General features: G+C 43.1%; 1 protein-coding gene across 1 annotated transcript in view; it reads left to right on the forward strand.

Moving 5' to 3' along the window:
- The window catches only part of ryr2a (ryanodine receptor 2a (cardiac)), a gene marked incomplete at both ends in the record, with an annotated part of 435,130 nt that extends 428,119 nt beyond the window's left edge, over nucleotides 1-7,011 (forward strand). Inside the window, 2 exons of the mRNA XM_080517507.1 lie at nucleotides 4,151-4,202; nucleotides 6,916-7,011. Coding sequence (XP_080373633.1) covers nucleotides 4,151-4,202; nucleotides 6,916-7,011 — 148 coding nt within the window. The remainder of the gene's footprint in view (nucleotides 1-4,150; nucleotides 4,203-6,915) is intronic.
- Between the last annotated feature and the right edge of the window lie 7,079 nt (nucleotides 7,012-14,090).

A 14,090-nucleotide genomic window follows, 5' to 3' on the forward strand; every position in this document is an offset into this window, starting at 1 on the left:
GCTGAGAGGGGGATACTTCCTGTTCTTCTGCTGGAGGGAGAAGAACCAGGCTGAGAGGGGGAGACTTCCTGTTCTTCTGCTGGAGGGAGAAGAACCAGGCTAGGAGGGGGAGACTTCCTGTTCTTCTGCTGGAGGGAGAAGAACCAGGCTAGGAGGGGGAGACTTCCTGTTCTTCTGCTGGAGGGAGAAGAACCAGGCTAGGAGGGGGAGACTTCCTGTTCTTCTGCTGGAGGGAGAAGAACCAGGCTGAGAGGGGGAGACTTCCTGTTCTTCTGCTGGAGGGAGAAGAACCAGGCTGAGAGGGGGAGACTTCCTCTACTTCTGCTGGAGGGAGAAGAACCAGGCTGAGAGGGGGAGACTTCCTGTTCTTCTGCTGGAGGGAGAAGAACCAGGCTAGGAGGGGGAGACTTCCTGTTCTTCTGCTGGAGGGAGAAGAACCAGGCTAGGAGGGGGAGACTTCCTGTTCTTCTGCTGGAGGGAGAAGAACCAGGCTAGGAGGGGGAGACTTCCTGTTCTTCTGCTGGAGGGAGAAGAACCAGGCTAGGAGGGGGAGACTTCCTGTTCTTCTGCTGGAGGGAGAAGAACCAGGCTAGGAGGGGGAGACTTCCTGTTCTTCTGCTGGAGGGAGAAGAACCAGGCTGAGAGGGGGAGACTTCCTGTTCTTCTGCTGGAGGGAGAAGAACCAGGCTGAGAGGGGGAGACTTCCTGTTCTTCTGCTGGAGGGAGAAGAACCAGGCTGAGAGGGGGAGACTTCCTGTTCTTCTGCTGGAGGGAGAAGAACCAGGCTAGGAGGGGGAGACTTCCTGTTCTTCTGCTGGAGGGAGAAGAACCAGGCTGAGAGGGGGAGACTTCCTGTTCTTCTGCTGGAGGGAGAAGAACCAGGCTGAGAGGGGGAGACTTCCTGTTCTTCTGCTGGAGGGAGAAGAACCAGGCTAGGAGGGGGAGACTTCCTGTTCTTCTGCTGGAGGGAGAAGAACCAGGCTAGGAGGGGGAGACTTCCTGTTCTTCTGCTGGAGGGAGAAGAACCAGGCTAGGAGGGGGAGACTTCCTGTTCTTCTGCTGGAGGGAGAAGAACCAGGCTAGGAGGGGGAGACTTCCTGTTCTTCTGCTGGAGGGAGAAGAACCAGGCTAGGAGGGGGAGACTTCCTGTTCTTCTGCTGGAGGGAGAAGAACCAGGCTAGGAGGGGGAGACTTCCTGTTCTTCTGCTGGAGGGAGAAGAACCAGGCTGAGAGGGGGAGACTTCCTGTTCTTCTGCTGGAGGGAGAAGAACCAGGCTGAGAGGGGGAGACTTCCTGTTCTTCTGCTGGAGGGAGAAGAACCAGGCTAGGAGGGGGAGACTTCCTGTTCTTCTGCTGGAGGGAGAAGAACCAGGCTAGGAGGGGGAGACTTCCTGTTCTTCTGCTGGAGGGAGAAGAACCAGGCTGAGAGGGGGAGACTTCCTGTTCTTCTGCTGGAGGGAGAAGAACCAGGCTGAGAGGGGGAGACTTCCTCTACTTCTGCTGGTTAAGTGAGGGATTCAATCCTTGGTTAGGGGGGGGGGGGGGGTTCAAACCCTGGTTAGGTGGGGGTTAGGGTTTCTCCATTCAAACTCAGCAGACAGATCCACTCGCTGCAGACACACCAGGGCAGGAGCTAGGAGGCTACTGAATGAGTGCCACAGATTGTTAAAATGTCGTGATGCACCTGAACGCATCACTCAAAGCTGTCAGCTCCTGCAGTTAAAACTGGACAAACATCGCACTCGTATGAAAACTCTCTCTTTTATTACTGAAACCACCGTTTGCTGGCCCACAAGAGAACTCACACAGGTGAGAAGCTTTATTCTTGTGAAACATGTGGGAAACATTTCCATCAACAGAGTGATTTGCTGGCCCACAAGAGAACTCACACAGGTGAGAAGCTTTATTCTTGTGAAACATGTGGGAAACATTTCCATCAACCGAGTGATTTGCTGGCCCACGAGATAACTCACACAGGTGAGAAGCCGTATTCTTGTGACGCATGTGGGAAATGTTTCCGTCGGAACAGTCATTTGTTGCGTCACAAGAGAATCCACACAGGTGAGAAGCCGTATTCTTGTGAAACTTGTGGGAAAAGCTTCAGTGAACACAGTTATTTGTTGTTCCACAAGCGAACTCACACAGGTGAGAAGCCTTATTCTTGTGATACATGTGGAAAACGTTTCAGTGTACGGTGTAATTTTTTACGCCACACGCAAACTCACACAGGTGACAAGCCTTGTGAAACTTGTGGGAAAAGCTTCAGTCGACGGAGTAATTTGTTGATCCACAAGAGAGCTCACACAGTTGAGAAGCCTTATTCTTGTGAAACATGTGGGAAATGTTTCTGTGTACCGGAAGATTTGTTATGCCACAAAAGAATTCACACAGGTGAGAAGCCTTATTCTTGTGTAACATGTGGGAAGTGTTTCACTGAACAAGGTAGTTTGTTACGCCACAAAAGAATTCACACAGGTGAGAAGCCGTATGGTTGTGAAACATGTGGGAAATGTTTCAGTTTTCAGAGTGATTTGTTACGCCACAAGAGAACTCACACAGGTGAGAAGCCTTATTGTTGTGTAACATGTGGGAAATGTTTCAGTCAACAGAGTAATTTGTTGGTCCACAAGAGAACTCACACAGGTGAGAAGCCTTAAGGCCAATTCATACTCCATAAGAACAAGACGAAACTTCAGCAGTGACGTGTGCTGCTCATGGTGTTCCAGCTCGCTAATCACTATCAGTCATATTTTAATCATATTTAGCTTCTAACATCGCTACTGCCTGAGCGCCGCAACTTGTTAAAATGCTGTGATGCACCTGAACGCATCACTCAAAGCTGTCAGCTCCTGCAGTTAAAACTGGACAAACATCGCACTCGTATGAAAACTCTCTCTTTTATTACTGAAACAGTTCAGCGTAATATATTTGTGACAGCACAGGAGGTGAGAAATAAACTGTGCAGTTGGCTGCTGGGAGGGGGCGTGGCCTGCGAGACGGGCAGCTTGTTATGAGAGTATGAGCAGTCCTGCAGAAAAAGCCTTTTTTTTGGCAGCTGGCTGACGTCACAAAATCACAATCAAATTCCGTCTTTTTCTTCTGACTTCAAAAAGGGAGTCTCAAGAGGCCTTCATGTATACAAACAGCTCTGAGTGACCATGAAGAAAACATTTTTAAACCACATTCACGAGTCGACTGAAGACATTACCATAGCAAGCGAAGTGTCTATGTCATATCCAGAATTTGGGTTTTCAAAAAAAGACAGAAAGAAAAGAAAGTGTTTTATCTAGTGAATTCAGAGACTGGTGGAGTTGTGCTATTTCACAAGGTTTATCCAGACAAAAGCTGAAAGCCCTGCAGGAACTGCCAGCAGAAGCTTTTTATTGAGCAATAGGATTTTGTCCTCTGTTTAATGGAAACTGATAAAGATAACCAAGGCTTCTGATGTGTATTCTTCCTGTGAGTAACTTTTAATAAATTATTAGTACATCCTCATATTTACAACAGTCCTGACTGGAAGGAACAAACGCTTGGATTCATTTTTGTGAATCATTCTTAATTGAGATATTTCTGCTGCTCACAGTACAAGACATATAGATGAAGGCAGTTCTGGTATATTTACCAAGTATTTGGTGGAAATAACCCACTTCATATATAGTCAAGCACAATAAATAGGTTTTATCTGCTATTATCTATTTCCCAGAACATAAACTGCTTCTCATCAGTTTGTTTGATGGTATTAGGCCAATTCAAAACAGGCGTTTCTAAAATCTGACTGAAGTTAAGTTTCAACATATTTTACTAACCCATCAATCTCACTCAGGAAAAATTTACTAATGTAATGTGTGACTCAACTACAATGAATAAAACAGACACTTTAACCTTTTTTAAAAACGACTTGCATGAAAGTCTCATGAAAGAGTTTTGTTGTTCTTTCTATATTTTCTTCAAGTCAATGATTCCACGTTGTCTGTTTTTGGCACTTCAACAAAGGCTGGCCTGTTTCTCCCATTCAAACTCCCTGTCTGGTCATCAGTTACGTATTTATCACATGGAGAAAGTAGTGAAATCTGAAGGTTTCTTTCATCTTCCAGTTCTGTTGGTGTGTGTTTCTCTGATATGAATGTATTTGATTGTCTTTGTGTTTCAGATTCTTTGTAATGTATCTCATCAACAAGGATGAAACAGAGCACACAGGCCAGGTAAGCATCTATTCTACCACTCTGGTTGGTGAACACTCAGTAAGATCGAAGCAATGGGAAGTCTCCTCAGATTAGTCTGCTAATCTCTGTATTTCCTTTGAGTCTGCCTCAGACCAAACACTGAACAGTGCATGGGGAACTGTGCTGTAGTTTAGAAGTGTAAAGTAACCTCCATGTTCACTTCATCCAAACTGGGCTGCTAGCAAAACTACCAGGATGCCAAATACTCCAATTTCCCAATAATGCTGAAGCAAATTTAGTCAGGTTTGGTGAACATCAGAATGCAAAACCATTGATTTTACATGAATTATTTCAACAGTTGAGGGGGTGCTGTGGGGCTTCCTCACCACTTCTTCCTCTCAACTTCTTTCTCACATCTGCCCACAAGATATTTTCCAACTTTTACTTTCTGTTTCTGCTTCTTCTAATTTGTGGGGATAGATGTTACAGCAGTTCAAAGGAGGAAAACATGACAAAAACCTTTAATGAGCCATCAAAAGTTGATATATCTTGTGTTTTTGTGTCAAATACACTTAATAATCCTTCTAAATGTGTTAAATATAGTTTGAAATCCAATCCTTCAAATCAATAATGCTGAAAAAAATGGTCATAGATGAGTTGTCCAGAATCACGTGGCCCAGTTGTCCGGGTGTGCAGGTTTGTGGACGAGTTGTCGGAGCGCCCTGCTGCATACAGCACACTGCAGTCTGCGTGTCTGTCTGACATGCCAATCCATGAAAAGTCACAATTTTCACTGTAAGTCATTTATGTAGAGGACGTCTTTTATTAAGCATGTAAAGTTTTAGGCAGATTGCAGTTTGTACAGCAGAGTTACACATCACTTCCTGTTTCAAGGCGAACCATCAGCCAAATTTTAGGTCTCTAGGATTGACCTTGCAGGAAGAGATCAATATGAGATTTTCACAGTTAATGCCAAATGAAATGGACTTCCTGTTTGGTTTAGAGTATGGGTGTCATGACATTATTGTGTCCTAATGTGCTTCATATACTGACCAATCTAAAGGACGATTTCACAAAGCCTGAGGTCGTGGCATGTGAAAATATAAATCCTTAAACTTCCTCTTACCAATAGGTGGCGCTATGACTGTGAATGGATATTAGCATATGGATATGTTCAGGGCAGCACAGTGGTGAAGTATGAAGTGACCTTTCAGACACATCACATCATGTAGAGCAGAGTTACACATCACTTCCTGTTTCATGGCAAACTGTCAGGTATTCATTGGAATACCATGGCCATGTCCTTTGAGATAATTGTTATATTTTGATCACTTTACATCGGGAAGGCCTGTTGTACGCACTGTAGGACTGTAGGACTGCAGGACGTCCCCCCGAGGAGCGGGGCCAGAGGACAGAGTCCCGGGGCACGTCTGTGGGTGCATGTAAAGGATTTGAGTTGACTGAACTGAGCGGCCAGGAAGGACTAACGTGAACCCGTCAAACGCAGTGGAGGTGTCGGTAACAGTATTGTACTTTAGGAGATGAAATTGAATTTCTGTTTTAGGCTTCATAGGCTGCCAATGAAGAGGAAACTTTTGGAAGAGTTAGGGATGGGCATCATTAGGATTTTGATGAATCCGATTCAGATTCCAGTTCTGCTTATTGATTCCGCTTCCTAACGATTCCTTACTTCGACTCCAAAATAGTGAAACAATAGGTCAATTGTTTATTTAACAAAAGCACCTTTATTCCTTTACATTTGAAGAAACTGGTAAACAAAAATAAAATCCTGTCTGAGCAGCATTAGTGCTAAAATACTAAAGTGCATTGTAGTCACAGCAAAGAAACATCAAGAATTAAAGTGCATTCAGTATATAACAGCTGCTTACAGTCAGTAGAGATCCCTGAGAAATGAACTGAAATAAAGATTATGGGTACTCGGTATTGAGTCAGAGGCAAGTTCAGCAAGGAACTCCAAACTTTACTTTCCATTCAAACAAGCATAGAAACACTTTTCCTTTCTCTCTTTTTTCTCTCATCTCCAACGGAGCTTCACACACGGTGGAACAACAAAACTACTTCCACTGGAAAACCCCGCCTCTCTACAAAATAAAGTTCCCCACTGCCCCACAGTAACTGGGTGAATTATGACCTTAACTGATCACCACAGTGGGGAACTTTACTTTGTAGAGAGGCGGAGTTTCCAGTCAGTAGTATTTTGGTGTTACACTGCACTGCGCTCATGTTGAATTTTCAGATTTTATGGATAATCGTAATCGTAATCGCGATTAGAATTGGATTAATTGAGCAGCCCTAATGAGTACCGATACATTTTTTCCCCTAGTTTTATGGGTACCCGGTTCCCGCTGTTTTGGATTTGGTTCCTACTTGGAACCAAATTTCAGTACCAACCCTAGGAAGAGTGTACTCAAACTATTGTTCAAATCTCAAAAGAGAAGTTAAATACTCCAACTCCTCGTGCACGCTCTGTGTACAAGTCACAAGTCGGCATCGCTCACACAAGCTCATCGTAATCACTACTGACGATGCAAATTACAAAACAAACTAATCAACCCTGGAAAGTTACAATCTAGACGTAGAGAACTTTTACTGGAAGTGATTTGAAATGGATTTCTCCAAATAGAAGCCAAACTTTCCCTGTGGAGTAGAAACTTGGCGACTGAAGCGTCAGTGGGAATCAACTTTATCACGTAAAATGAACCCCTGCCTGTGTCCACCTGTGTGTTTCCAGGAGTCGTATGTTTGGAAGATGTACCAGGAGCGCTGCTGGGAGTTCTTCCCCGCAGGTGACTGTTTCCGGAAACAGTACGAGGATCAGCTGAATTGAACCAACTCCTCCCTGTCCAAGGCTCTCTGCAGCCCTCTGCTGGTCCCTCATACCTTGCAGACCACAATCCAAAGAGCAACCACCACATGTTTTCTGGAGCTGCTCCAACAGGCACCAGGTTCGATCTGGCTTCACCTCCAGGAAGAGCCCCGCCCCGCCACGCCCCATGGAAAGCCCCACCCTCATCTGGACTGGCAGCGGGCAGCTCTGCTCATACCTCTAGCACATTGTTGGAATTTCTTCTGAGACTCTGTACATAGGAAATATCAGAATATATGCTGTACAGTGTGTGACTGGAGTTCTGGCTCACACGACAACTTCTATGCTCACTTTATTCTGCATTCATCAAAAAGCAAAAACTGCAAAGGGACAGTGGAGCAGGGGGAACCCTCAAAGACCCAAAGATTGGAAATAAAAGAATTCTTCCTGAAGGAGAAGATGGACACACAAAGTGCAGAGATTAGTGTGATTATATTTATGGGTTCTCATATGTACAATGCACGCTGCATGTAGGTACCGGCGGTTCCACAAAACCTGGAACAACTGCTGCAACTTGTCCAGCCTGTCCGCTGTGAGGGTGAGTGCTCAGCTTGTGTTAGCAGAGGCCACACCGGTCTGAAATCTTCTACCACTGAGCTGAGGCTCCTCTACAAACACAGCTGCGGTCCTGGAATCAATCAAAGTACAGTTTACAGATATGAGCATTGTGTCCACAACCTGCACATGTGAACGCTGTGTGAAGGGCTCCTGAACTATGAAGATCACCAGCTGAACAACCTGGAGGCTTGGAACAGCTTGGACATCATCAGTCTCAAACAGCAAACTACACAATAAACACACCTCACAAAACAATAGTTTTAATGATGAACATATTTCAGACCCCCACTCCTATTTCTTTGTTGTTTTTTTGCTTTGGTTTCATGTTTTGCTCCAGCGTGTCTTTGGAAATATCTGTCCAACAAATGTTTGGTTCAGACTGATCAAACCAGTCGGAAAACAACAATTTCCATTTCTGCATGGGTGGATGCAATAAATTCTTTCTTTTTACCGTACAATTATGCAATTTCTAAAGGTTGTGCCACCAACATTACTTGGCTAGGTTTAGCTAACATTTGATTGACTTCATGACAATTTATCATGTAATTATAAAATGTTGGTCACCAAAAGTACTTGTCTAACTTCAGTCACCAATATCACTGAGTTAGATTCAGGGAAAGAATGAGGTTTGGTTTACAGTCTTGAAAACGTCCACTACATATATGAGACTGAGTTAAGGTGACTGACCACCAGGCGTTTGCCTACGGTGGCCCTGAAGCGCAGGCCCCAATGCAGTTTTGATTCACAGTTGTGTTGTTCAACTTGCAGATGTGTGTTTTAATTTGTTATTGTGTTTAGTGATTTGCTGTTGTGGTTTGCACTTCAGGGCTACCGTAGTTGCTCAGCTCCAAACCAAGTAACTGTAAAATGTTGAGCTACCAGTTTTTCCAGTTTGGCCACCAATGAAACTCGATTAGGCTCAGGAAAGACTTCACTTCCATTTATCTCTACGCAGTTATTTTTCTGGGAAAATAAACATGGGTCTCTCAAATGAAGGTCTTCAGTTATATAAGTGCCCCAATGCAGATTTGGTGATACAACATACATTTATTGAACCCTTGCTTTACCTGCTGCAGACATGAGAGGGCTGTTTGAGCTGAATATATTACCACACTCATGGTCGGTCAGTCAGATGCAAGGTTTTTTGTTTTTGTTTTTTAAACTGAGGTTAATGAGGTTCTTTTGACTGATGTCTATTCAGACAAATTGTCCATGTTCATCCACACAATGAAGAGGTAGAGCTGAGCACTTGTTCTGTCTAAGGGTTTAGTACTGTCATTGGTGAGGCTTTCGACTGGCATGTTGTGTTTTTTAATACTGTTTAACTGAGGCTTATAACGCCTGTTAATGTTTTAAAATCATTTTCTGAAAAGCAATACCAAAGCTGCAAAAAAAAATTGTTTTGAATTTACATTAATAGATGAAGCTAAGAGAGCGATTCTAAAAGGCTGAAGGGATGAAAGTTGGTGCGATGGGGGATACAGTGCCTTACTAAGCCAGGAAGGACTGATGCAAGTTGGAGGGGGGAGGAGGTTGGGAAGGTGGATGAGAACTACAGGACAGAACTGGCAATTTAAACCCAAACCACTACAAGCTTACCTGTGATTTCAGTTTGAGACCTTAGTTTGTTAGAAATCACCCTCACTGGGTCAAGTGATGTTAAAAGTGCAGATGTGACTGGAACGTCTCACAGGTATGAGCTTGAACTCCACTCAGCTGCATGTTCTGCTTCTCAATCACAGATTATTTCTGCCTTCAGTCTTTGACTGATCAATCTGCAGTTTGCCTGCTGGGCTGACACGCTTTCAAATCTACACCAGTCATACATGTATTTCTTTCAACATGTTTAGTTGTAAAAGTCGGTCTGTGGCTCCACAGACCCTCCCAGAGGTTACACAGGAACTGATGCCTCCCACATATGTTTCTCAATTGCAAAATGCATTTTTGGATCCTTCCAATGCATATGGAGTCATAGAACCCCCACATCGTTATTCTTTCTGTCAGGTTTAGACCTATTTTATCATCTTGATTTCAGATGGACAATACTAGAATAAACATAAAGACAGTGGTCAAACATTGAGACAACAATACAGCAAATAACCTTGAACAAAAAAAATACTAATTCAGGAGAGCTTTCGAAGTGGGTGTTGGCCTGTAGTGGTAGGATGTGAGCGGTTGCATGGGTTTCCTTTAAAGGAACAAAAAGATTATTTTTCTTCACTTAATTTGATATATGTATGTGCATGGAGTGTGTTTTTTTATGTTTCATGTGGGTTAATTGATTCAACCAAATGCCAAGTAGTGAAAATGTTGTGTTTACTTAATCACTTTATTTCCTTCATTATTTGAAAGGCTCTTTAAATAACTGAAGCTTCAACATATTCACCACGAGAACAACTGTATCAGAGGCTCCACTGAAACATTTCATGCCCAGCAAACATTTAGAGTTTTGTTCACACTGCACAGTAGTCTGCTACACACACACACACACACACACACACACACACACACACACACACATCCACTCTTTGTTAACATGCAGACAGATGTGTTTGAATATTCATCTGTCACATTCAATGGACCATAAATAGTCAACAACTAACTTTATAAACTGTATAAAGTGAAACAACACAATGATTGATGATATCAGAGTAATCAGGTTAAAGGTGTATTGTATAAGACTGCGTTAATTCCACTTTTGTGAATTGGGTGGCAGCCGTGAGTTACTGTAGCATCCCATTTCTGAAGCTTTCTTTTAGCTTAGACGTTGAGAGCAGCTATTTCTCCATTTCCTGATAGCCTTGTCATGACTCCACCTTGGACAGACAGCTTGCTGGTTAGCTTACATACTTAAGTAGCAGTGGCGGGCCGTGCATTTCAGACCCAGGCCTTCACTAGTGCTGGTCTGAGTCAATTCACCCCTCTATTACTTTTTAATGGCTACAAAGACCATGTTAATATGTAGAAATGAAGTATAAAGCCTTTGCGTCACAAATAGATACTATTGTTTTGACAATAAATCTGTAACCAAATGTCTTCTCCTTTAGTCATTGTAGACAAAACCACTGTCAAATAAACACTATATAATACATACTCTTTAATATAATAAATATTATATACTATAAAAACGATATTTTTGTTTGTGCAGCTCAGTACAGATGAAGCCAGCCAGCGCTGGAGAGTGAACTTTCTGACGAGCCAATCAGAGGGCTTGAATACACTGACGTCACGCTAGGCCTTCTAGAAGACCTGAGTCGCCAATATCAAAATGTGACTGGTTGAAGCAGCAGCGTGCAGACGCCTGCAGAATTGAATGTGAAGGCCTCAGACAGATTTCCTTACCCGGCAACAAGTGATGGCTAAAATGTGATTGGTTAAAAGCTTTAATGTGGAAGTACATGTCTGGAAGCAGAGCAGCCAGGGTGAAGCGATGAGAAGAAGCAGACAGGCCATTTGGAATTATTTAATACGTATCCATGGACAAAATATAGTCAACATCAATCTGCGATTCAGATCTTTTTCTGAGGCCTGCAGAGAAGACCTTGAAGGTCTTGAAGGCCCTGGCGGCCCACCACTGTTGAGAAGATACTTGCAGCACAACACTCACACAATGTAGTTTTTTCACATCCTGTTCAAATCTTTTAAGCTATTACAGAAATGTTACATTTACAACTAGCTTAGTTTGCAGTATTTAAAAATAATTTTTTTTGATTGCTCACAGCTGGTCGACGTTCAACAAACACGTCCAAGAAGTCTTTTTCAAAGAAGGATTGTTTGTCTAAGGTCCTTTTTTGTGATGATCTTATGCAATACAGCAAACTTTTGTATAGTCATTCTCAAAAAAACAAAAAAGAGAAAAACTTGAGAAAAAAATGCCATTGCATGTTTATTATGGAGGATTATTGAACAAGTATAACAGATGCAAATTCTATGCCACACTTAAATTGTTTAATGGAATAATTTAAAGATTTAATATTTCTGCATTACTGTATTTACGTGTTGTGGGTTGCATTGTAACTCTTCAAGTCATTTTGCCACAATTGCATCCCTCTGTAAAGGAACAAAATTGACTAAAGTATATGGCTTCTGCTTTTTTGTCTCCACATCAGATTTAATGAAACTGTTTGTTTAAGTATCCTTTGGTATTAAGATTAAGCAATAGCCCTGGGGGGAGTGTGTGGAGATGACTGACCATTGTAAATTGCAAACAAAGGCAGAACAAAAAAACGCGTGCTTAACTTTGTTTTAGAGTTCAATAAAATGCGTATTTATGCTTTACTATTTATTTGCTTTTTTATTTTGTTGATTTCATCATTGGTAATGAAATATCCCAGATTATATCTGGTGCAGAAGAATATAACCTCATCTGGAAAATGAAATGTAGACCTGTTTTACTGCAATATTTATGCAGCGCTAAATTGAGATTTGATTGAACAAAGTACACACTTCGTGATGGTGGTTCTGCTTGTATGGCAGAAAAATTACAACATTACAAAACATACATTTTGTGATATTTATTAGAACATGGTATTTGGCCAACACACAAATTTCAAAGTATGAAGTAATAACACAATTCACTTAAAGTCACAATTAAAATCAGACAGTGACCTGTAGAGAAACACCGTTAAGTGTCACAGGAGCGTACGTGTATATAAGGAACTTCAAACGTAGCTTTCTCTTTCATGACTTTAATAAAGAATGTAAATGATGAAACTCCTCACTGTGTTTATCAAATGTGATCTGGTACATAGGGTTCAAAGGTCAAACTTCTCAGATTATATAACTCCATGTTTTACAAAAAAGCTTTAAAGATTTTCACCCCGCACACATTCTTTTGGATCTCACAAGAACACAGACAGTTTGCTCATTTCTAGGGAAAGACAATTTTCATTTGTCATGATAAGACTATTAGGGATGAGCCGGATACTCGTTTCAGACCAGTATCTGGTACGGATGATGCATTTTTTACGAGCCCGAGCATAATACGAGTAAAACTCGTCTATATGTGTGCTCATTAGTGCTGCGCGGATCATCCATATATCGATAATATCGATACCCACATTGGTATCAAGAGCAAACCATACCAGTGGAATGAGATCGATACTTAGTGTCGTTCTCTATGCATGCGCTGCATGCAAGTGCTGCTCCACACAGGTCACCTGGCTCCTCCTCCTCCTCCTCCTCCTCCTCCCCCCTCCTCCTCTCTCCTGTTTTCATTTTACACCTTCAGGTGAGTCAGGTGCCAGGCAGCTACAAATCGGAGAGAGCGGAAGGATGGTGGAGCCAGAGAGGAAGAGCAGCGCGGTGTGGCTGTGTTTTCAAACTGAAAATGAAACAACGGTAAGTTGTGTCATTTGCAAAAGGTTTGTACGACACAGTGGAAACACAACCAGTTTATGAAAATTCATCCAAATAAAAATGAGTTAAAGACAAGGAAAGAGGAGAAACATCCCTCCTCCTCTGGCCCTGATGGATCCAGACCTCCGACCCAGAGGCAGGAGACGTTTGGAGAAGACGTTCAGTCTGGTTACAATATCCAGCTAAGTAATAATGAGTCATTTTCGGCAATAGTTATTTTTGAGCTTTCTGCTCAAAAGACCCTTCCCCCATACACTGAGCCAGTCACTGATTGGGTGAAGCTCTCAGGATTTCACACCTTCGAACCCCCAACCTTCACCAAAAGCTTCACTCTTCAAGAGTCTTCCCCGGTGAACGCCAGGGACGATTGCGTCCGAGCAGCTGCGCTCACCCAGCGTTAGCATACAGCTAACACACACCCAGCATTAGCATACAGCTAACACACACCCAGCGTTAGCATACAGCTAACACACACCCTGCGTTAGCATACAGCTAACACACACCCAGCATTAGCATCCAGCTAACACCAGAGGCCAGCAACCAGGGCCTTCACTCCTCAACTCCTCTGCTGACCCACCACGAGGGTCAGACCTTCCCCTGATCCAGAGACCAGCACCCAGAGTCTGATCTCCCATCAACCAGGAAAACCAAGCAGTTCCTCCAGGACGGACCAGGGAAACGACGCCTCACAGAACTTCTTTGTGTTTTCCTGAACCAGCAGGAAAACCATCACAGACCTGAGCGACCAGCTCCTCAGTCTGGACAAAAGGAACAACCAGGAGCTGTAAAGAAGGACTCCTGAAACATCAACTTCATCTTCTTCTCCTCAGCCTGCAGAACCAGCAACCACAGTTAGCAGGAGGTGCTAACTACAGGAGAAGACACCAGCTTCCCTCCAGCAGGACAACAACTGAACTCCTTCAAGGAAGTGGGAACAACTGGGCTTTACCTGAGATTAGTTAAACCTGATGCTATGATAGAACTGTTTAACTTTATGAAGATGTGTTGGTTCTGTTACAGTGATTGAGTTCTGTAGAGAATGCTTAGTTATGAGTGAGAACACCACTATCTCTATCTGTTCAACCATCTAAATGATCTGTATCCGTACCTGTATTCGGGGTGGG

Source organism: Blennius ocellaris, assembly GCF_963422515.1.
Source record: "Blennius ocellaris genome assembly, chromosome: 21".
NCBI classification, from domain to species: domain Eukaryota; kingdom Metazoa; phylum Chordata; class Actinopteri; order Blenniiformes; family Blenniidae; genus Blennius; species Blennius ocellaris.